Raw genomic sequence first — 21,731 nt, 5'->3', positions numbered from 1 at the left:
CATCAGCTGTGACTCACTATATTTCTGCGGGTCCTTAAAAAATAGTGTTATAAAACTTGCCTGTTGCTATCAGCTAAGCAGGTGGTGAGCTATATTGTGTGCTCTATTAGTCTACACAAAACCAGGCTCATATTACTGTCACCTCCTCCCCATTCCCATCCCACCTGTTTGGCTCATCTGCCTTGTTCTGCCTCATCTTATGACTTGTCATTAGTCTGCCTTGTAAATTCTTTGTGGCAGAAACTTTTTCATTAGATATGTATGTATATATAGTAACCTACCATGATAGAGCCTGAATCCTCGACTGAAGTGTACGGGCACGATTCCCATACAGTTAATAATGCTAATATTGCAAGGCTTTCTCTCTCTTTGCCTGTAGACAAGAAGCTCTGCCACAGGAACAGCTCCCTCTAGTTTTACAAGATGTTACTTCTGACAAAAGAGAGAATCAAAAAAATCAGCATAGCATAGATTTCACCCAATTTTTCAGTAATGGACAGAAAAAATGAGGTGCTCAGATACAACTTTGTACTGTGGCTTTGTGCCATGAGTAAATCAATGTTGTAGAGGCCCATCCCTCAAGAATAAGGCACATTCTGCATTTTTGTCTTTGAATTCTTTCATTTTCTTCACATAGAAGAATACTTTTTGTGCCTAAAATATTAAAGATTTGCAATGACCTCTACTACTGTAAATCAGCGTAACTCTTGTTACTGATACAGAGGTATGCTAACTTATATCTACTTAGTTATAGACTGAGATGGAATTTTGTTTTACTGAAAATACAGATTACAGTCATACATATCCCATTATGATGGGTATTTTATAGGTACGTAGTGAGGAGATTTTCCCCACTGCAAGAAGAGCTAGTCTATGCACATACACAGCCCAGGCATGCGATAGCTGTGGTGTTCTATTTTGAAATAAATTTGGCCAAAGGACTTAAATTACTTAAGAAAAAGGAAAAAAATACTCCAAATTATGAGTAAGTACCATAACAGGTGCTAAAATAATGCCATACACCTACTTCATTATTCAGTTATTTATTATCTTTATTCTTAAGACTAATGATGTAAAAGTGCTTTTTCCCAAGTGTTAATTTAGCTCTCTGCAGATGGTAACCATCTGTTAAATGACAACTTACAGTATTTGATTAGCACTTTATATAGCTTGGATGGACTTATTGTTACAATATGTAGGTATAGTTAGAGAGGTGAAACTTGTTAGATTTGTTCTTTTCCTGTTGCTGCTACCAAAAAAATGAAATACTTCAAAACTATCAATATTTTTGCCTGTCTTCTGCTATATTTATACATGTTATTTCAAGTTAAAGCCTGACATTCATAAGCCAGTTCACTAGTTACTCTTGAGAATGACAGTACTAGGAAATATTGTTAAATTCCGACACCTTTTGTAGTAACTATGAGCATCCTCGGTGAGGGTGGGCTCTTAAGGGTGCTCAAGCACTGGAAGCTTGAATGAATCCAAGAATTGTGGCTTATCAAGTAGATAACTCCCTTGGGGCTGTGATAGTGCTTTGTATACTTATAGCAGCTTACACTGTGGGTCTTTTAAAACTAGGAAAAAATGTAATATTGCAATACGCCTAAATATTACCGTGATAAAGCGATCTTCTTGCATGAACTGCATGCTTTGGTATTTCAATACCTTGATCAGTGACATCTAAGCCCCATCTGTCTATAAACTAAGCAAGTTCTCATTCATTTCATATTGTGTTTTCTTCTAAAGTTTCTTCAAGTTATACTGCTAAACCTTGATTTGCTGGCCCTGTTTTCATTGTCGTAAAATTACTTTACACTTTTCTTTCTGTGTTTTCAGTAAGATTCATTAGGTATTTTGACTTGTGATTTTTATTTTCAACAGCTAAAAAGCTTGATCATGGCCCCACTGCCGAATGCTGAATTAGTTCAGAACTCTTTGCAGTTGTATCGTTACCTGCTTCGATGCTGTAAGCAACTTCCTGAAGAGAATATTCGTCAGCATTACAGACATGCAGTCAGGCAGGTGAGAAGCAGGCTTCTTTTCTGTTGGTGGAATTCATTGTTGAGGGGTGGGTTTGGTTTTTTCTTCTCCTACAGTTTGAACCAACTTTTTATAACTCCTGGCACTTAAAAAATTATTCTTCTGCAAGCTTGAAACATTAGTGGATTTACAGGATTATACTGGGAGTATGTGAAGGAGCATTTCTTTGTTTGCTTTGAATCTGAAACCTTCTATTTTCCTTGGCCTTCATCTCTAGTTCTTGTGTTAGTCAAGAGAGTGAACAATCATTCCTTACTCACCTAAACATGTCTTTTATGGTGAAACTTACTGGTTCCTCGTCAGTCATTTTTTAATATATATATCCTGCCCCCAACCCCCCCCAGCTGGGTAACTCTCATCTAATTGTTCCTATGGAAGTAATGTCACGCCTTTGATCATACCTGTTGTCCTGTGTCTTTCTAGTTTTAGCATACCAGACAATTTCAGTTGTTGTTCTGAATTGAAGTTCTCTGGGTTTTTTGCTGATGATACATGAAAGGAGTAAAATACTTAAAATGAAATTACATTTGACCAGACTTGTTAGGACAATAGCACAGCCAGGCACTACAATGTATATTTTTACCTTTTCAGATCAACAGTTTGTTTTGCAGCAAATATTTTCTTTGAGATTTAAGTGATCCTTGTTGTGACAACCATTGTGTTAAGTTGGCTAATCAGTGTAACACTTTGAATGTTGCAGAGTTTCAAAGTTCATGCCGATGAAGACAATCCTGAGCGAATCCAGCAGATTATTAAGAGAGCCATTGAAGATGCTGACTGGGTTATGAATAAAGTAAGTGCATCAGATTGTCTAAATTTCACACTCTCAGTTCAGATCAAAGAAGAAAACATCAGAAAGCAAGTTAGGAACAGTAAACTGGTCCACTGTCCTGAAGTGTCTGGGTGAAAGGAAATACCTAGCCACTAGGGATTTATGATTGTGATCATTCTTCTTCAAAAGTTCTCCTTTGTCAATATAAACTTACATGCATTTTTTAGAACCAATGATGCTTTAAGTTAGTCTCTGTTTAAATCTTTGTTTCCATGAAGATTCTGTTAAATTTCAGCAGTGGTGGCTAGTATAACTAATAAAAAAAAAAACCCTACAATATTTTGCAAGCTTCAGTTTGTTGATGTGCATCAGCTGCTTTCCTAGCAGGGACCCATCCTCTCTTAGTCAGTTTATGTAAACTCTCAGAAGGATTTACCTTTTTTCTCATATCTCGCCTGCCGCTGTGCAGATCAGGGTTAGACAGCATAGTGGCAAAATCGTTGTAATTGGTTTACTTGTGCCATAGTCAGCACCCAGCAGATGTGCCTCTTCACTCTCACAGCACTGAAAGAGACTGGTCAAACTGGTTTCTTAGATAAAAGAATGAAGACTGTTTACCATTAGACAGCTGAGTGTCACCTGCACTTCCTTGGATTTAAATCTGGTTGGGGAGCATGATATGTTGACGTGTATTTCCCAGAGTACAATGAAACAAGTCAAAAGTTCAGCTTGCTCTAAATATCTGTGATTTAATTTACTAAATGACTGTTAAGTCTTTCTCTCTGCCGGTCCATGAAATCCAAATGAGAATTGTTACAGGAGCAAGCACAGATTAGTCATAGATTATAAAATTATAGCAGTAGCCAAATCCCAGCAGTTACAGCCTAGTAAATAACTGTCTGTGCCTGAATCTGATTTTATTCTCCCTACAATTATGAAAAGCTTCATTCTGATTCTGCTACAGAGATTGTAGTCTGCTTCATTGGAAGGCTGGTAATTGAACTGTGTGAGAGGAGGATCAGATTCACAGTGCCTGCCAAGAAGCATTATTTTATATTGTGGAGAGAAAGCCTATCAAATTTCAATCTAACTTAAAGGAAACCGAGATAATTTTATGTAAATCATGAAGAGGGTTGTAAATCCTTGTCAGTATGAACTGTCATTTTTAGTTATGCGCTCTTTCCCACAAGTAATTTTCTTTCTCTCTTCTTTTTTTAGTATAAAAAACAGGAGTAGAAGAGGAATGATGAAGACAATGTCATTGGTAAACATCCTTAGAGGACTTGCAGTCAAGCCTAGTGCTATATTATAGTTATTGCCTGGAGTCTTCTCTTCGATAATACAAATACAGTCATTTATATCTCATTGGGATGTCAGGAAGCTAAATTAGTATTTCTGAAGCTATTTGAGTCTGTGGATTAAAAGGCACAGTCTAGGTTCAAAGTATTAGCTTGTTTAATCACAAACTGTAGTTTAAAGCCCAAACTTGTTTAAGCTTATTGTGCAGGGTATTCGGTGGCAAGGGTCTTCTGCATAAGTAACGTTCTGAATGATGGTAGTCAGTCTGTTATGTCGGATCATCCTCTGTCAGGACCATAAATTATGTTTTCAGAGTGAAGCAGAGGAATGACCAGAGCACGGGCCTGGTTTTTATCTAGCAGCAGACACAAAAGTGTAGGCTACTGCGTGGAGAACATACCCACCAGAACTTTAAGCCTCTCGGAAACTTGAACCACAGTATTTTCCACTTGCCTGTCAGTGCTACGGGCATACTTTCATTCTACTCTGTGGGTTTGCACTTGAACTTGGTTGCCTTTTCTTATTTAAAGATAGGTGCCTGTCACCCTGATCCCTAAACTCCCCAGAAAAAGGATGCCATTCAGACGGGTTTTGTGCACTGAATGGTATAATCACTGAAATGTGCAATGTTGGACAGCTATAAAGGCCTTCACAACTCTTTGCAACATATAATAAATGTCCTTTAAAAACGGGAGTCCATGTCCTTTTTTTAAAAGACCGTCTTTTCACTGCCCTAATAGAATTTCGCCAGGGAAAACTCAATAGAAATACTAGCTATCTTAAATAAAATTAATTTAGGGGTAAAAGAGTCTCCTTTTGAAACATGACCTTTGCTTTTAGCTGTGTTTTAACTTTATGCCTCCAGGTGGCAGTGCATGCTGCGATGCGTATCCGAAGTCCTCAATCTTCGGGTGTTGGTTTTTTTTACTGTTTCCGAATTGTTGAGCTTCCTCACCTGCCAAAATAGAACTCAAGTGCTAAGGCAGATCTCTTATTAGGCTCCAGATTTTCTTTTTTTCATTCAGCCATGAAAGAAACAAAAAGAAAATCCTAGCTCAAAATAGTGGAGAAGAATTTGACAAGTGCTATAAAAGAAACGGGGGCCACAAGTGAGTGTTTATGCCATAAAGTATCGTATCAAAAAATTTCCTCTGCTAATCCTAAACTCCACTTTTCAAGAATTCCTGCCCTCTTATTCTTTCTTCTTCCATCACCACTATTGTTCCGTTCTCTAGTCCTACATCTTTCACATCACCTTACACACCCTCAACTTTTGTTCTTGTTCTGCTTAATTCTGTTCTCTCTCATCCTGCCTCTCTACACTTCTTTCTCTTCCTCTAATTCTTGTCTGACAGGTGCATCAGAAGATGCTCAGGTATTATGCTGGGGCCATCCTTCTGCTTGATTTCAGGCAATAGAGTTTCTCAACAAAGTAGGTGTAAGTTTTTCTTACATGAGGAAAGCCACTCGTCTTTCTACTTAAATACATTTTTTTGAAAGTACAGCCATTCTGGTTAAAAATTTCAAAATAATTTGATGCAAGGTAGAGCACAGGAAACTTCAGCATTGACAAGGAATATCCAGTATTAAAATGAACGCTGTAATAAAAAAGCTGAAGCAAATTTGATAGTAGATATTTGAATGTGCTACTTGTAATCCAGAACAGCAAACAGATGCCCATGCTGTACTCCAATTCTATTACATATTTGATCTGTAGCGTGGAGAAACGCTGAGCTTTAGAGCAGTGCAGTGGGGAGAACTGTACGACTCAGTGGGGTTAACAGTGTATGGAAACATCCTAGTTTCCTGAACTCTAAATGCAGTGTACTCAACAACTCTCTCTTGCTTTAATTGTCTGGCTTTTTGTAGTGTGAGACATAATATTTTGTTCAATTACTAAATAGGATAATTGTTTGTGTATATATCATTCTTACATGCCTGTTGTTTAATTTGTGGATAGTTCAAGAGAGAAAGCACCAAGGAGCTGGAAGGTGCAACCATGGCATGTCTGCAGCTCCAAATGTCTGAGGTGCCAGCTGAGATATGGGAACACCAGACCAAAGGTATGATAGATGTAACTGATATGGTAGGACCAGGATCTGTGAATTTTAGATTTTAGAAACTGGTAGAGCATGCAGTTCTTAAGGTGCAGAGGGGGACATGGTTGCTGAGGCAGGAGACATCATGACTAAATATTTTGACAGTGATTCAGTTGTAGGCCATGATGAGATGTCTGAGTCTTCATACAAACATAAACTGGTTTTCAAAATAACAAACCTTTTAAGAGAATGGAAATATAATGTGAAGATAACTTTATTTACTCTGTTATATGAAATAAGTAATTTTCTTGGTGGTGGTGAGACATGATGCAAACAACTATTTACTTCCTTGTAATAGTGGAAGTAACCCAATGTCTGACAGGTGTTTCCCTAATGACTGGGCTGAACTGTCATTCAGCTGTACAGCTGAGGCTTTCAGGCTTTCATGTTTTCAAGACGTTATACAAGTTCTATTCTTCAGCAGAATGATTTGAGACCAAAGCTGTTATATTAGCCTAGATATAGATGAGAACCTGAACTCTGAAAAGGGATTTGCATAGAGCTTCAATACTTTTGACCAAAATTATTATCCAGAAAACTTCTACTCAGAAGTCATTTAATCCCGGAGTTGCCCTAATTTACCACTCACTGACCTGTTTGACCTGAGAGGTTATGTGGGAAATTGAGTTCTCTTCATCAGTATCCAGGGTCATCTTTGAGCAACTCTCTGCTTCTCTGCCGCCCAGCCTGGCTGAGGCTGAAGAACTGGTCTCTGTTCCACCAATGTCTTCATTTGGTGTTAATGCCACTGCGCTAATGAGCAGCTGCCAGTGGCTCTAAGAGGGCCTGCTGTGGGAAAGGCAGGCACAGGCATAACTTTATTCCTGCTGCTCCCAGGGGAACACTTCACTGGCCAGTCCCCTCCATGGTTCTCTGGCAGCAAAGAAAAGATCAACACCAGACAGATTAGTGCATCTGTTTCCATAGTCAGTCATCCAGAATCTCTGAAAATAAAGATGCTGGGTGCAAATTAATAGGGGATACAAGAGACTGTGTTGTATACTGCTAAAGTTACTATTGCAAACTTTAAAAGAAAAAAGCTGACAGTGCTCACTAAACTGTTGAGGCAACAAAGGATAATGTCAATAAAAAGGGACAAGCCTATTCTATTCATAGGGTTTAGTTTCTTTTTACTCATTTGAAATGAGTTCCTCATTTCAGTACTTGTATATCATGCCAGTTCTGGTAAGTAATGGACTGTTGATAAGTATCTGCAATAATTGAATGATTAAGGGCTCATTACAAGGTCATGTCAAAGCCCCAGTTTTTCTTGAACCCACTGATAAGCACTCCCATAGTAAGCACTCAGTTACCAGCATCACCGTCAGTGTGGAATAGTATCACCTGGCCATTTGTTAGCCTGAGGGTTTTCATTGTGTTTACCAGAATGTAATAACTGCATTCTGGAGACAACGGTTTTGCATCTGATTACTGTAAGATGTTGAGTCAGTAATTTCTAAGTACTCCTCTACAATTAGGAGTTGAGTGGAACAAAGGTTGTGTACAGGCAACTCAGTTAATCTAGAGAGAGGGTTTCATAGAAGGCTTGTTGTGCAAGACAAGCATTAGAACAAGGAAAAGACAGTTGGGAGACTTGTTTAATAGGTTGGGGTTATGCTTTTAACTCTTGAAGTATGGAGAAACAGATTGTTTAGATCACATTTTAGCTAAGGAAAATGAGAAAACATTTCTTAGTCATTAGCTCCAGGTTATAGACTTAGCAATGTTCAGTCTTAGGACAGAACCAAATTTGGTGCTATACTTTCCTTTCTATATATATATGTAACATTGGGAACCAAAAGCTGAAATTGTGTGTAAATAATCTGTACACTACGAATATGGAAGTAACACACCTAGAAAGACTGCAACAATGACAGTAGGTTAGTCGATGTGTTTTCTTTAGTGTATAGGTTCCTCTTAAGCCCACAGATAAATTTTAAAGAGTCTACTTGTGTTATTACCAGTCTTGGAGCCTCATGTAGAAGCTTTCTGTTCAGTGAAAACATTTCTTTTTTTTTTTTTAATTTGTTCACATCAGGTTTTGGTGTGGGAAAGATTGTGAGATTGTGGTTTATCTAAAATACAGGATAGTGTTCTGCACTGCACATGGTTAGAGATGTATATATTTCTGATCACATGCTTATGTCAGAAGTGTTACTGATTTCTATTCACTCTTGCCACTGAAAGTCATCTGAGCCCCGTGGGTACTGAGTAGAATACTTCCATCCCAACCCAGGCTTTGCCTAGCACCATTTGTCAATAACAGAATATTCTGTAAATCATTCTTTAGCTTTAGCACTTTGTAAACTCTTTTTCATTTGGTTCGTTATGTCACAGGTATTGCTTTTTGTTTAGAGACACATGAGCTTAAGAATTTGATGCTAAACAAAAACCATCTCTTCTGTGGTGTTTGGCTCATTTTCAAATGTCATAAGGAAGTGATCTTTACTGTGATACTATAAAGAACAGGTATACATGCTATTTCTGAGAGAAACAATATTCACTGAGATCTTTTTTTTTAGGGGAGTTTCTTATGTGAATAGCTTTTATCTTGGCGTTACAGATTGTGCCTTCCTATAACGCTCTGATGCAAACCGAACAGGCAGCACCGCAACTGTGAGTCTTAGACGTTCAGTACCATAAAATCCATTCATTATGAGAGTCCTTGACCTTAAACTGTGAGGACGAGTCTTTAGAGCTTTATGCTCCACAATGCAGCATCCACCAGTGTCATCCAAAATAGCATATGTTTATTTGAAATGTGTGAGTAGTCTCTTTGTCAAGAACCGTGCTCTAAAGCGAGTTGGTACCACAGGAAAGTGGCTCGATGCTGTACTGCGCTGCCCGCTTGCTCAGCTGCTTTCCTGCAGTTGTTCCTACTGTTCAGAGGTGATGTATTTCTTCTTGAGCATGAGCCAGCTGGTGCATCTTTCAACTTTTGTATTATTTGATTAATTTATCTTATACTTCTGTCAAGCCAGGTTTTATGAAATGGTGTTAACTGAAGCACACACTAGTCATCAAGTACTCCTTTCAGCTTGTGATTAATCAGGGCAGACACATTAACTTTTAAAAAAACCTGTTCTTTGAAGAATATTTTCTGTTTTCCTCACAGTTGTGTTTGGAATCTAAAATAGTTTTTAAAAATTTAGAAACAGAGGCATCTGTCACTTGTAGCTAAGAGCTTAACAATGTTTGTATTTATCACTGATTGGAGAGGTCCCTGACCCTGTGCACTCAAGGGAGTAATCCTGCACACTCACACTGGTAGATTAGGAAGAGGACCGCTCTGGAACTGCTGTTTATTGTCCTTACCTATGAACTGAGAGGCCTAAGTTAACTTCCCTTCTCTATTCTGCAACGTATCAACCTGGGTGCCTTTTCCCCCAGAAGAATCTGCCTTCATATTCTGCATTAATCCATTTTGGAAAGGATTAACTTGATTTTTTTTTTATCAGTAACTTCTGAGACAGCTTTGGGTGCTTCACTACCTTGTATGAAATATTTTCTTTCAGCCACTGCTCACAACACTAGATGGAACTGCCTCATTACCTGTGTGTTTCCTTCTGGGGTTTCAGCTTCATCTGTTTAAAAATTGGTGCACTTTATGTCCTTTTATTATTACAGCTTATTTTTTGCACAGTCTTTGGTATCCTTCCTGAAAGAAATTTAAAAATGCTGGTGTTCTGATTAATATTTCCTGCCATTCTACAGAATTGATTTTAAAAGATACAAAATTGACAATAAATTCTTGCAACTGATTGTGTTGATTCATGTCTGTGTTAGGTAACATCACACAGGATCTGGGACTTTCTCATTCCCTTTAATTTTCTCAACAGTCATTTTATCCACAAAGTCAGCTGTATCTCAGATGGTATGAAACAAGGAACAAGGAAAATTGTGTGTTTCAAAACAAATGTCAAACAGAAGTTAGTAGTCTGGAAAATACTACGTCATGATGGTGTACACAGGCAAAGGCTGTATTTGCTGGAGACACCTCCCTGGTGCTCACCAATCCAAGGACTGATTTTTCATGGCTAAAAATAGTGTCTTTCATTTTCCATAATTGTGCAACTGCAAGGACTGCTTTCTCTTTTATTTTCTCTTTTTAAAAAATCCTCTTCCTAGAATTCATGAAATGGTGTGTTTAACCACAGTTTATAGTGCAGAAAGCAGACACCTGTTGGGTCTTGGAGACTTCTCTCCCTAAAGAGCTCTGTAGAGTTTGTGCTCTCTTAGCTGGAAGTATCTCACAGGGTAGGTTGCAGCTTTATGGCCAAGATTTTCAAAAGTAATTCTCAGATTGCTTTTTAGACACTTAAGTTGGGAGACCTTAAAAATTATACTTGGTGATAGTCTTACATATTTCACTGTGTTGCTGTATAATCTCAGGAAGATAAGATCACTCTCTGGACTGCTATTTCATGTTCTGTCTTGTCCGCTTGGGTTACAGGGAAGGGTCTCTGGTTCACTGCTTAGTGATGCATGCTTGTAACCATGGTTAACAGTTGGGTTGTCATGGGCAAGACAAGAGTGAACAACAACTTCCAGTGGATCTCAATACTCTTTGGTTTTTTTAAGAACCAATGAGAGCTCTTAACCTCCCTGATTCTCTCACATACTCATTCGCTCCCACTCTGTGTTGTGTCCATCTTCCTTTAGCCTGATGATTTCAGTGCACAGAGCACCTCCCTCACTGGCTGGGATGCTGTTGGCAAGTAGCAGTAAAATGGTTATTCCCTTACTAGCATGACTCTGAGTTAGGAAGGTACTAAAATGGTGATGATCATTTTACAATTATTTCAGAAGCACAGTTTAAAAATATAGAGATCTCCAAATTCTGCTCCCACTGACATAATCCAGCCTATGGGATTTCACAGTTGCACTATAGCAAGTCTGGTAATTTCTAATGGATTAAATGCAGTGAAAAGGCATCCAGTGTGTATTATGAAATTTAAGAGATGAAGAGCCAATCCCTGCCTTCTATAACTTGTTCACTATCCTCAAAGTTAATTCATAAGCAAAGGTGCAGGGTTTATAGCTGGTGTAATAATACAAAGACTGTACATAGTATGAGTGTATTTAGCATAAAAAAATAACTTTAGTGAAATACATGTCTGGTTGAGAGAGAAACAGAACCATAACCTCTTTCAGCTAACAAAGACGTTTTGAAAGGAACAGATTGGGTACCATACTGAAACTCTAATCAGCTGACTTCATTGTGCTATGTGTGGGAGGGATTTTTTTTATTTACTATTTAGAAAGTGTTTTCAATTTTATAAGTATCTGAAAGAAATCACAGATCATAATTATGTAACTTTGCTCTGTAGAACTCTATAGCACTTGAAGAATCTCTGGAATTCATAGGGACTGTCTGTTAAAAGCTGGGAAGCGCAATAGCTGCTCTATCAAAGTCTGTCTTGGTCTATAAGAACAAAGGTGTTCTAGATAATTGCTCCTCAGGATGCTTACTCTTCATGCTGTTCATGGCTTCTGAGCCAACGCTGCTGAAATCCAAGGGAAAGACTCGTGTACACCAGTGAGCATTCACTGTCTTACACCACTTTTCACTACCTTGAATACTTAGAGAGATGTACTGTGTTTAATCATGTTTACCAGAATTAAAAGTGAAAGAGTTTTGTTTACTCAGTTTTACAAAACATAGTCTCTGCAGTAATCCAGAGAGGCTAAGTCCAACAGGTGGGTCTAATGTGGAGGATGAATTTTGCTTCAAGGAAGCAAAAGCATTTCTCCTAGTAGGAGCATACTTCTCCCTAAGGAGAAGGCATAAAGAGGATTCTGAAGTTTTTTTGACCACTAATAAGTTGCTTTCATTTCTCATGCTCATATGCTGTTTTGGAAAAGTAAACATTAAAAGTCATGCTGCTGTCTTCTGTGAAGAACTACATTCCCTTTTTCTTGTTTTCAACTTTAACAATATTAAAACCTGCAGTCTTTTTAAAAATTAGTTGATGGATTGCTGATCATTACTTTATACTGTGCTCATTTGTGTGTATCAGTACTGACCTTGACTACTCTTCTGGTGAAAATGATCACTCAGTCTCCATCATGTGTTCACTTCTACTTAATCAGAGTTAGGGTGGGGTGGTTTGGGGTTTTTTTGCAAAATGATCCTTTAAATGGGTAGGAACTGATCTGAGATGAGGAACTTACTACAAAAACCTACCAAAATCATGCATGAACTACCATTTCTGAGTTCCTTATCCAGAGCTGTCAGCCCTTGTGTGGGCAGAAATTTTGGGTATATCATTATGTACTTGTGAAACAATCTTTCCTGATATGGTCATTCTACTAAATCAAGATATTGTTAACTGTGAGGATTTAGCTCTTACCACTCAGAAGTCATTTCTGGATGATAGTCATCTGGCTTTCATACATGCAGATTTGCTTTTTGCATTGAAAAGAAATGGGATTTCAAAAGCAAAAACATGAGAGGAAATCAGGATCAGAGATGTTATGTTGGATGAGGGTTTTGACTCTTCCTGGAAATACGGGAGATATTGATCCCCGAAAGCCCTACTAGGAAGATGAACAACGTGTTCTTTTAGAGAATTCTCAGATAGTGAGTCTCAGAAGCTGGTACGTGAGAAGAGGGAGGGAAAATAACGTGTTACTCAGCTTGTGCTGGTCAGAGAGCTCTCTTGAGCTGTTTAACCATACGGACAGTGTTGTAAAGTCACAGAAAATTCCCCTTTATGTTCCCTTCTGCCAGGTTTCAGATGACTAAGCCAAAACTAATCATCATAAAAACAAGATGAGGCATGAACATACTTTTGACCAAAAATCTTAGTATTTCTGTCATTTAACAGTAAAGTACACAGTCTACATCAGTTCTTTTTGTTTTGGTGGCTGTTGTTCAATACCCCCTTATGCAATAGTTAGATGAAGCATTTAGACTGCATGAAGTGATTAGTTTGCATCTTATCCTTCTGGGAATAGAGACAAAAATTGTTATGGATAATAATAGCACCTGCTAATTAATCTGTAACAATCCTTTGATGTTTGTACTAGGACTGCTTATTATAGGTTAAATCCTATGACTTAACCCACTTCATAAAGCCATCCATCACTTTCTAGAATCTGTCTGTATTAGTACCTCTTCTCCCACATATTTCTTATTTTTAATAAGTGACTTTTCAAACTCCCAGGTGATGTTCCCCCTTCAAAATGCATCTTCAAAGGCTATCCTCTCTGTCAGTGTGGTCAAGAGTTGTGTAAATAAGCAACATCTTTGCTTGCCAAATGAAAAACAAGCTACAAGGAGCGACCTGCTCTGACTTCATAGCTGACCCCACTTTGAGCAGGAGGTTGGACTAGATGAAATGCTGAGGTCCCTTCCGACCTGCACTCTCCTACAATTCTATGCATGATACAAATTCCTTTACTGACTTTATTTCAGTTATGGGAGTTATGGTTGAGGAATAGTCCATAAATCCCAGCACTAGGCAGTTGCTGAAATATGGTATGCTGAATAAAGTTCACCTACATGTTGGTTTTCCTTGCTAGGCAGTTCCAAAGGAGGAACCAGTTGTTTTAATCAAAGATGGAGAATTAGTCAGAATATGTGTGTACATATTCCTAAAACATACCTTTTGTGTGTAACAAATGGACAAAGCATCAAGGACACAAGCATCATGTTTTAACAGCACTGCCTGAATAGGAGTTTGCAAGTTAAAGACTGCCTGCCTCCTGCTGCCTGACAATTTAGGATTAACGTTTCTCCAGTTCATATAATCACTGCATGATCAACAAAGAAATGAAAAAAACCACAGAAGATGTAGTGAGATGATACGTTCAGACTAACATCTTTATTTAGATTTGTGATAAGAGACAAAATTTCCCAAATTAGTCCAAATATTTACTCCATTAATTGAAACTGGCAGCAGATTGGCAGAAGCTTGCTTTCTGGTGTACTCAACAGAGACTAACAGGGTAAACTGTCTGTATTTCAATATGTAAGTATTTAGCTGGACTTGCAGCTGAAAATCAATGAAAACCGACTAAAAAGACTCTGAAGCTTTGAAGATGATGAAGAATGTGCCATGGAAATTGTCTTTTTTGGTAGGACAAGGTAGATATTTGCTAGCCAGCAATGTGTGCTGGCAGCCCAGAAAGTCATCCATGTGCTGGGCTGCAGGGCGAGGGGGGGGATTCTCCCCCTCTGCTCCGCTCTGTGAGACCCCCCTCCAGTGCTGGGTCCAACATCAGAAGGACACGGACCTGCTCGAGTGGGGCCAGAGGAGGCCACGAAGATGCTCGGGGGGCTGGAGCACCCCCCTGTGAGGACAGGCTGAGAGAGTTGGGGGGTTCAGCTGGAGAAGAGAAGGATCTGGGGAGACCTTAGAGCGGCCTCCCAGGACTGAAAGGGGCTACAGGAAAGAGGGGAGGGACTCTTGATCAGAGGCGTAGGGATAGGACGAGGGGTGATGGTTTTAAACTGACAGAGGGGAGATTTAGATGAGATATAAGGACGAAGCTCTTCCCTGTGAGGGTGGTGAGGCCCTGGCACAGGTTGCCCAGAGAAGCTGTGGCTGCCCCCTCCCTGGAAGGGTTCAAGGCCAGGTTGGACGGGGCTTTGGGCAACCTGGGCTAGTGGGAGGTGTCCCTGCCCGGGGCAGAGGGGTGGGACTGGATGAGCTTTAAGGTCCCTTCCAACCCAAACCAGTCTGTGATTCTGATAAATTTAAGTCTGTCAGACCAGGTTGACCCAAAGAAGTACACATGGTTACAAAAAGCCCAGGCAGTCTGTGAGGATGTATTGTTGACTACTAAAAGATGAGGCTGTGCAGAGCTGGTGTAAGATCTTTATTTCCAGATCTGATGTTTTCCAGAATATTGCTTCATTAGAGAAGACTTATTTGTGGGCTTAACGATAATGCAAAACCACAGTCAGGGGGTACAAAAGGCTGATCAGTAATGTGGTCAGCAGAATGAGATCTAGTTTTTCTAGGTGTGGGAAATGTTCCTGGAGCTGTATCCTTCCTGATCTACCCATGCATTTAATCCCTTTTCTTGTCAAACAGAGAAGCAGCCTGGACAGTATTGACATAGCAACATTAGGCAGTTTTTTAAGAAAAGTTCCCTTAGAAGAAATCAATTAGGGAGAGAAATTCCAAAGATTTGGGTAGAAGTATGACTTGATAGAAAGAAAGACATGATAGACATGCAGATCAGGTGGTTTGGAATAGTTTCTTTTTATTTGATGCGGACAGTTTAGTGGAGCCATTTTAAGATTTTTGGGGCAAGCGACCAAGATGCCCAAGGATTCTTTCTCAATGTGAAGCAGATCAACTGCTCCAGCAGTTGCAACTGCTGCAAACATGGGGAAGAGTTCAGCAGGAGGGTGCTCTCTGTTTTGGAAATCAGTTTGTAATTCTTTTATTTCTATTATTTGTAATTCATTTTAGCATTCTTCAGCAGACCAACATCACAGACCTTTTATGGAAGGAAAATGTCTCGCAATTGCTTCATAAAGAAAGGACGTGGTTTAATGGCACAAATAAGGAAGCAGTACACTTTCAGAAGACAAAATGAGTTATGAGTATGCTTTTATTTTCTCCTGATTTTGTCCTCTTCAAATTCAGCTTCATGATTGTCCCTCAGTGAGGAGATACAGAACTGGATGATGATCCATCCTTCTCTGGATATCACAATTGTTCCATGTTCTTCAGAGCCAGCCTTTTTGGACTGGGATGTGATACCACAGTGAATGCAAACACTTTCTTTGGGAATGAAATTCAACCAATGTCTGAACTTGTGTCTAAGACCAATTTCCATTGGCCCAAGTCAAAGAAATGATGGCCAGTATCCTTTCAAAATGTGCACAGCAGCACACAGTATTAATGTGCCAGTCAGGAAGACCCTCAAATATAGAGATAAGTAGGGTGAGAAAAATTGAGAATGAGAAACATAGTCTCTGTGTCCAGTACAGGAGGACAAGGAAAATTTTACACTTGTACACTCTGGAGGTTTTGTGAGAAAGGGTGACGGGAGGATTAGTGATGCTTTAGCAGAGAAAACATGCTTTCTGGTTGGTTGGAGTTCCAGAGATAAAGACCTTAGCACAGTCCCCAAAGGAAAGAGAAGAAGAAATTGCTGTGAATGTTGTCATTGCCCACACTCACAGCGAGTCTACAGTAACCAAGGGAATGATGTAGAAAAGATTATGCTGTGAGGAGAAAAAATGGGATTTGAAAGCATGTTTTCTGATTATTTCCTGATACAGGTAAGATCACTAATAATTTTCTTATAATTTAACTTCCAACTTCCTACTTCCTTAATCCAGGATGGAGCACTGTTACTTCTGTTTACATCTAAGGTTATCCTGAGTGTGTATTACTCATTTTAGTATTAAGCAAAAATGTGATTTTCGTTATTTTAATAGTATGCCTATGTGCTTACAAAGCAGAATATGGCACACATAGACTGCATTACGTGCAAACTTAAGGCTCTGGGGATTTTGGTGAAATTCCCAATAGACTTAATAACCTTTTTCAGAGTTCATTAAACTCTGAAGAAAGAGTCTCTGCTCATATCTAATGCAAAGCATGGACTGTATTTTGTAATTGCACTAAGTCTAACATAAACATGTAAAACCAGTCATTTAGGAGAAAGTTATGTAAAAGGTAAGAAATAAAAAGCCCCACATTTCAGAAATCAGTGACAGAATGCTGGATTAAGAGCCCTCATCATTGCCCAGACTGACTTTAAACATTTGTTTGGTGTGAATTGCAGGTGAATTTTCAAGTCTTGTTAAGCTGAAGAATGTGATCCACCCTCCATGATAACAGAGACTTAGAACCCTGCTCAAGGATTTTATCAAGTGGCTAAATCAGCCTCCAGAACAATAGCATTGTCTATTCAACTTCACAGTTTTTGGAGCAGTTTCTATGGAAGTGCATTGTTTTAATGATATTTCTAGCATATTCCCATGAGAAATAATACAGTTGGCTGTACGTTCCTTCACATTGTGGTTAGGGACTGTGCCATGAGATCAAAATTTTCTATATGTTTTAGCAACATTTTAATATCTTTGGATGAAAACCAGCCCAGAAATGCAGAATGGGGTCCTAAGGAAATCCTCATGATTTCTTAGGCTGAATTTTACCTTCTGTTTTTATTTAAGGTATTTTTAAGTTTCAGAACGTAAGTTATGTTTATACTTCAATATTCTGTACTTTGTTTCAGCCCAGAAATTTATGGATTGTTTTTTGAAAACCAGTATTTAAATCTCTTGTATTATTTGACCTTGATTAGAAATTCTGAATCCTACTGACATCAACCAGTGCTCTGTTACTTAAATTGGAGTTTTTTCCTCAAAGCATGCTTTTACTAAATGTACACATTTGTGATTCTGCAGTTCACTGTTATTTCTCAAGCAAAAAACCCTTTTTGCACATGGTAATCTTAAGGTCATCGTTCTTTACATTCTGTTGTGACAAGTGACTTGCAGGACCAGAGATAACAAACACTGTTCTATACGTTTTTCCGTATCCACCTGCCAGCTTTTCCCTTTCCTTTTCCTCCAGCCAGTGACATCTTCAATAGGCAAACTCTCCTGACATTATGTGGAGGAGCGCAGGGCGCCCAGCCCAGCGTGCCCGCAGCCCGGCAGCCGGCCACGCGCAGGACACCGGGCTTTAATCCGCCCTAAGATGGCAGCCCTTGCTGCTGCAGCTGGGCTGAGGAGCCCGCCCGTGAGTCAGTACGGTTCAGAAGCTGCTTCTGCTTGAGACGACGTGCAGGCAGGCACAAAGAAATCTGGTTATTGGTTGTGTGATTGCTTTGTCCCTCCTTCACTTCCTCGTCAGTGTTTGTAATATGCACACATGGGAATTTTGGAAAGGGTGGCTGATGAGGGGATTTTGTTAATATTGCATTTCTGAGTTTGACCTAACTCTTCAACTAGCAGACAGGAAGGGCTGGACTTACTGGCACATTGCTGTAAATTTAATACTCTTCTTAACTTTCATTTTCACCCTCAGACGTTTGTGTTCTGAAAGGTACCGTGCTGCCCGGTCATCATTTGATGTGTAATCTTACACTGCCTAGATCAGGAGATGGCAAAGGAAACATGACCCTTTTCACCCAAAAACTGTTGCTTTTAATAAACCTTAAATCATCATACTCCACTCAGGTACAAAAAAGGAGTCCTGGCAGTAGATTTGGGATCCTACTTGTAGTTGCATATTTTGAAGTGCCTAGACATGAGACTTTTATTTTGCTTTTGATAGAAAGTTGTTATCCCCACTTTATAAAGAATTCAAAATAATGAAGTAGCCAGTGAAGAAGATGCTACAGTTAATGGTAAATACATTAAAATCCTTAAAGGTACAGTAAGTGATCGAAACACTGAACCAAAGAAACAGTTTTGCCATCTTGCAAAGTTTGAGGGAATATTCAAACCAAGCAAATTTTCTTTGCTAAATGAAAACCAAACCAGTGTAAAAGAAGATGATTAGCAGTAGTCAATATGAGCAGATATTTGGGAATACCTTTCTTAACAGTAGTTATTAGTGTATTAATTGTATCTTTCTTTGTCAGAAACTTCCAAAAGCTTCCAAGAAAAACAGTGAATCTACTGAGGTTCCAGAGCATAAAGGCTGGAGGAATTGGTGAGAAGCTCTGTTGTTTCATTGTGTAAATCTTCTTTTTAAAACATACCATGCCTGGGAGTTGGCTTCCATGGGCCAGCTTTTTTCTGTATTTAAGGGTGGAATGTCATAAGGAAAGAAAGTGTCCTTAGAATTATTTTTATTTTTACATTTGTTTCACCTCCTAAATTAAATGTAGCAAATTGATGAAGTCTTGCATTTTGGTAGAAGTTACCAGTTTCGTTTTCCATATCTTTATTAGACATTTAAAGAAGTATAAGGTGAGAAAGTAGAAATTTCTAGTCTATATTGTTCTGTAATTCTCCAAATGTGACATGCATATGCAGTTGTCACTATCTTCATCCTTTAGTACAGAACATTTTCACCATACTCCACTCAGAAGAGCTTTAAGGCCAATGACTCTGAAACATTCCCACGTGAGATTAGCAACCACTGAAGAATAAGACCAATGGAAGTGGGTCACCTATAACCTTCCTATCCTACAACTCCTGGATCCTTCACAACCTATGTATCACAGGCTTTCTCTTCCGTTTCTGGTGCATTTGGTATTTAGTGTAGGAATTTGGGAACTAAAAATATATTTATTGCAGATAACATTTTTGGATGAGAAGTGCAAAGTTGCTAGCAAACTGAGACTTGTAGATACTATCCTAGCGTGGTGTGGCACCCAGTCTATGACACAAACCCTCACCATTGTTATTATTTATTTACCTCTGAGTTGAAAAAGTAGAGGGGGGCTTTCCTCTGGCTCAGTGCCCATCATACCAGGCATTGGATACAACATAAAGAGACAATACTTGTCTTAAAATAACTTTCTAAGTATGTAATACGCACTGAAACGTTACCAGGGAAATGATGTCTCTTCTGCAGTTAAGTGACAGCAAGCTGGAAAATGGGAATGAAGTCTCATAGCAAAACAGCACTTCAGCCCAGGAAAGGAACAGAAAGTGAATAAATGTTCTTAACTTAACTCACTTGGTCCATTATTTGTACCACAAAGTGGTCACATGAAAGAAGTAGTAAGCATTTTACTGAAAACCATGAGTCCATTTCCATTACGTAAATTGTCTTTTGTGATCTGCCTCCATTTTGACTGATTATCTTACTCTTTGGTGTCTCAGGTTACTAGACAGCTTTTTTGCCGAGTCCTGCCCCTGGTAATGACTTGTAATTGTTTTCTGGTGGTTAAAAAGTATCTTAGTTAGAGCTGATCTGGCTGATGGGCAGGGAGATGGACTAGGTGCCATGTGGGGGTTCCTTCCAACTGTTTTTTAATGATTATGTGTTATTGGTATTTTAAGGACCAAATTTCCTGTTATGCATAAAGACCAGAGCCATCAGGTTGTAAATGCAAATAGAGAGTTTCATCCTTATCCCAGGAGGAGCATGTGAAGTCTTAACACATCTTCTGAGATGCCAAGTGTTTATAGGTGCCTGCAATGTTATATTTTGAATTTGTGATGCTGGAGGCAACATTTCTGAAAGCTCATCATGGAGACATGTCAAATAATTAGAAAATAGTTAGATTAGTTAGGAAAAGGGAGTTACAGAATAATGGCTAGTAGTTTATGGAAAGTTGGGACAATTGCACATCATCTCTGTAGGGTTACGTGACGTTAGAAAAATCAGCCCTTGTTATCAGCTTCACCTCAGTGTAATAGTTCTCTGAAGACTCAAGGTGTCCCGATCTCAGAGGAGCAACCTTACAAACAGAGCTTGTTTTTTAAATGTTTTTAAGAATATAACTTCTTGAGCTGATGCAGAATACTGTAGTCAGGCAAAGAATGTGACTTGATTTGAATGAAATTGCAGAAAGCTTATTGTTGAGGCTACAGGCCATCACATTTTCAGAAACAAAACAATTTAACTCAAAATGACAGCGTGGTCAGAATGCCATTGAATAGGTCAAACATTCTGCTCTGAAAGGGCACATCTTTCATCAAAGTTAATGCAAGAAAAGCAACTAGTTCTTGTATTTTGATATGGCAGAGGCAGAAGTGGCTGTGCAAAAATAGGAAATATGTGTGGAATTGATTTTCTGAGGGAAGACCTTTCCAAGCAGTGTAGAATATTTGTAGAAGGAGTGCACAGTGATCTTAATCTCTGGCTCCACCTAAGAAATGAATGGTGCTCTCTTGTTCTTATTATACAGAGGGAGTTTTATTATCATTTTCAGTGAGGAAAAAAGCAGGTCCTGTTTGAAAAACCAGAGTGATTAAGCAGTTCCCTGAATCACTACCTCAGCCAGTCCTTTAAACAATTCTTATAAGGAAGATGTTTCTCCTCTTCTGGTCATTCCAAATCTGATTTTTCATATCCAATCTCTACATAGTCTTTCCTTGATTTCAGCAGTCTCCAAGCACAGGGTAATAAGGAGGCTGAATAATAAAAGCTTAGAAACTATTGGATATAATTGAATTCACTTAAATTTCTACTAAGAGATGTTCTTTTTTACAGTACTAGACATTACAATTCCCCATGTTCTGTAGAAAACAGATTTAATAAGAAAGGGGAGGATGCAAATAAAATTTTTAAACCTTGACAAAACAACAAATGCAAAGAAGAGTGTAACCTTGTCCTTTGAACTCTGAAGTTTCCTTTTGGGTCAAGCACCTTCAATTTGACCCTTGAGAACACGGAGTTGTATTCACACTCAAGCAATTACCACTGTCTGAATGGTTTGGGAAGAGCTGTGACGGATCAGAAGCAAGGTAGAAATTTGTGGCATGGCCTTGGGTCACACAGCTCACACATTATTTCTGCCTGCTGATTAGATGTCTGGAATGTTCTAAACAAAGGGATGTCAAGTGATAATTCCAGTGAGAGGATGGGCATCATGTAAAAAAAAAAAAAAACCAAACAAATCTGAGTGTGAACATTCAC

General features: G+C 38.8%; 1 protein-coding gene across 28 annotated transcripts in view; it reads left to right on the top strand.

Moving 5' to 3' along the window:
• Positions 1-15,812, top strand: part of LYRM9 (LYR motif containing 9) — a 51,629-nt gene extending 35,817 nt beyond the window's left edge. For 26 of the 28 annotated variants that reach the window (XM_074890196.1, XM_074890187.1, XM_074890194.1 and 23 more), the window contains 4 exons: positions 1,885-2,025; positions 2,744-2,836; positions 4,034-4,079; positions 4,980-5,068. In XM_074890196.1, coding sequence (XP_074746297.1) covers positions 1,900-2,025; positions 2,744-2,836; positions 4,034-4,051 — 237 coding nt within the window. In that variant the 5' untranslated portion in view covers positions 1,885-1,899 and the 3' untranslated portion in view covers positions 4,052-4,079; positions 4,980-5,068. Of the gene's footprint in view, positions 1-1,884; positions 2,026-2,743; positions 2,837-4,033; positions 4,809-4,979; positions 5,069-15,641 lie in introns of those variants that run through there. The other 2 variants (XM_074890171.1, XM_074890170.1) reach the window with 2 other exon arrangements.
• The last annotated feature ends 5,919 nt before the right edge of the window (positions 15,813-21,731 follow it).

Source organism: Strix uralensis, chromosome 20 (genome assembly GCF_047716275.1).
Source record: "Strix uralensis isolate ZFMK-TIS-50842 chromosome 20, bStrUra1, whole genome shotgun sequence".
In the NCBI taxonomy this organism is placed as follows: Eukaryota; Metazoa; Chordata; class Aves; order Strigiformes; family Strigidae; genus Strix; species Strix uralensis.
This window is presented reverse-complemented; position numbering and strand designations above follow the sequence as displayed.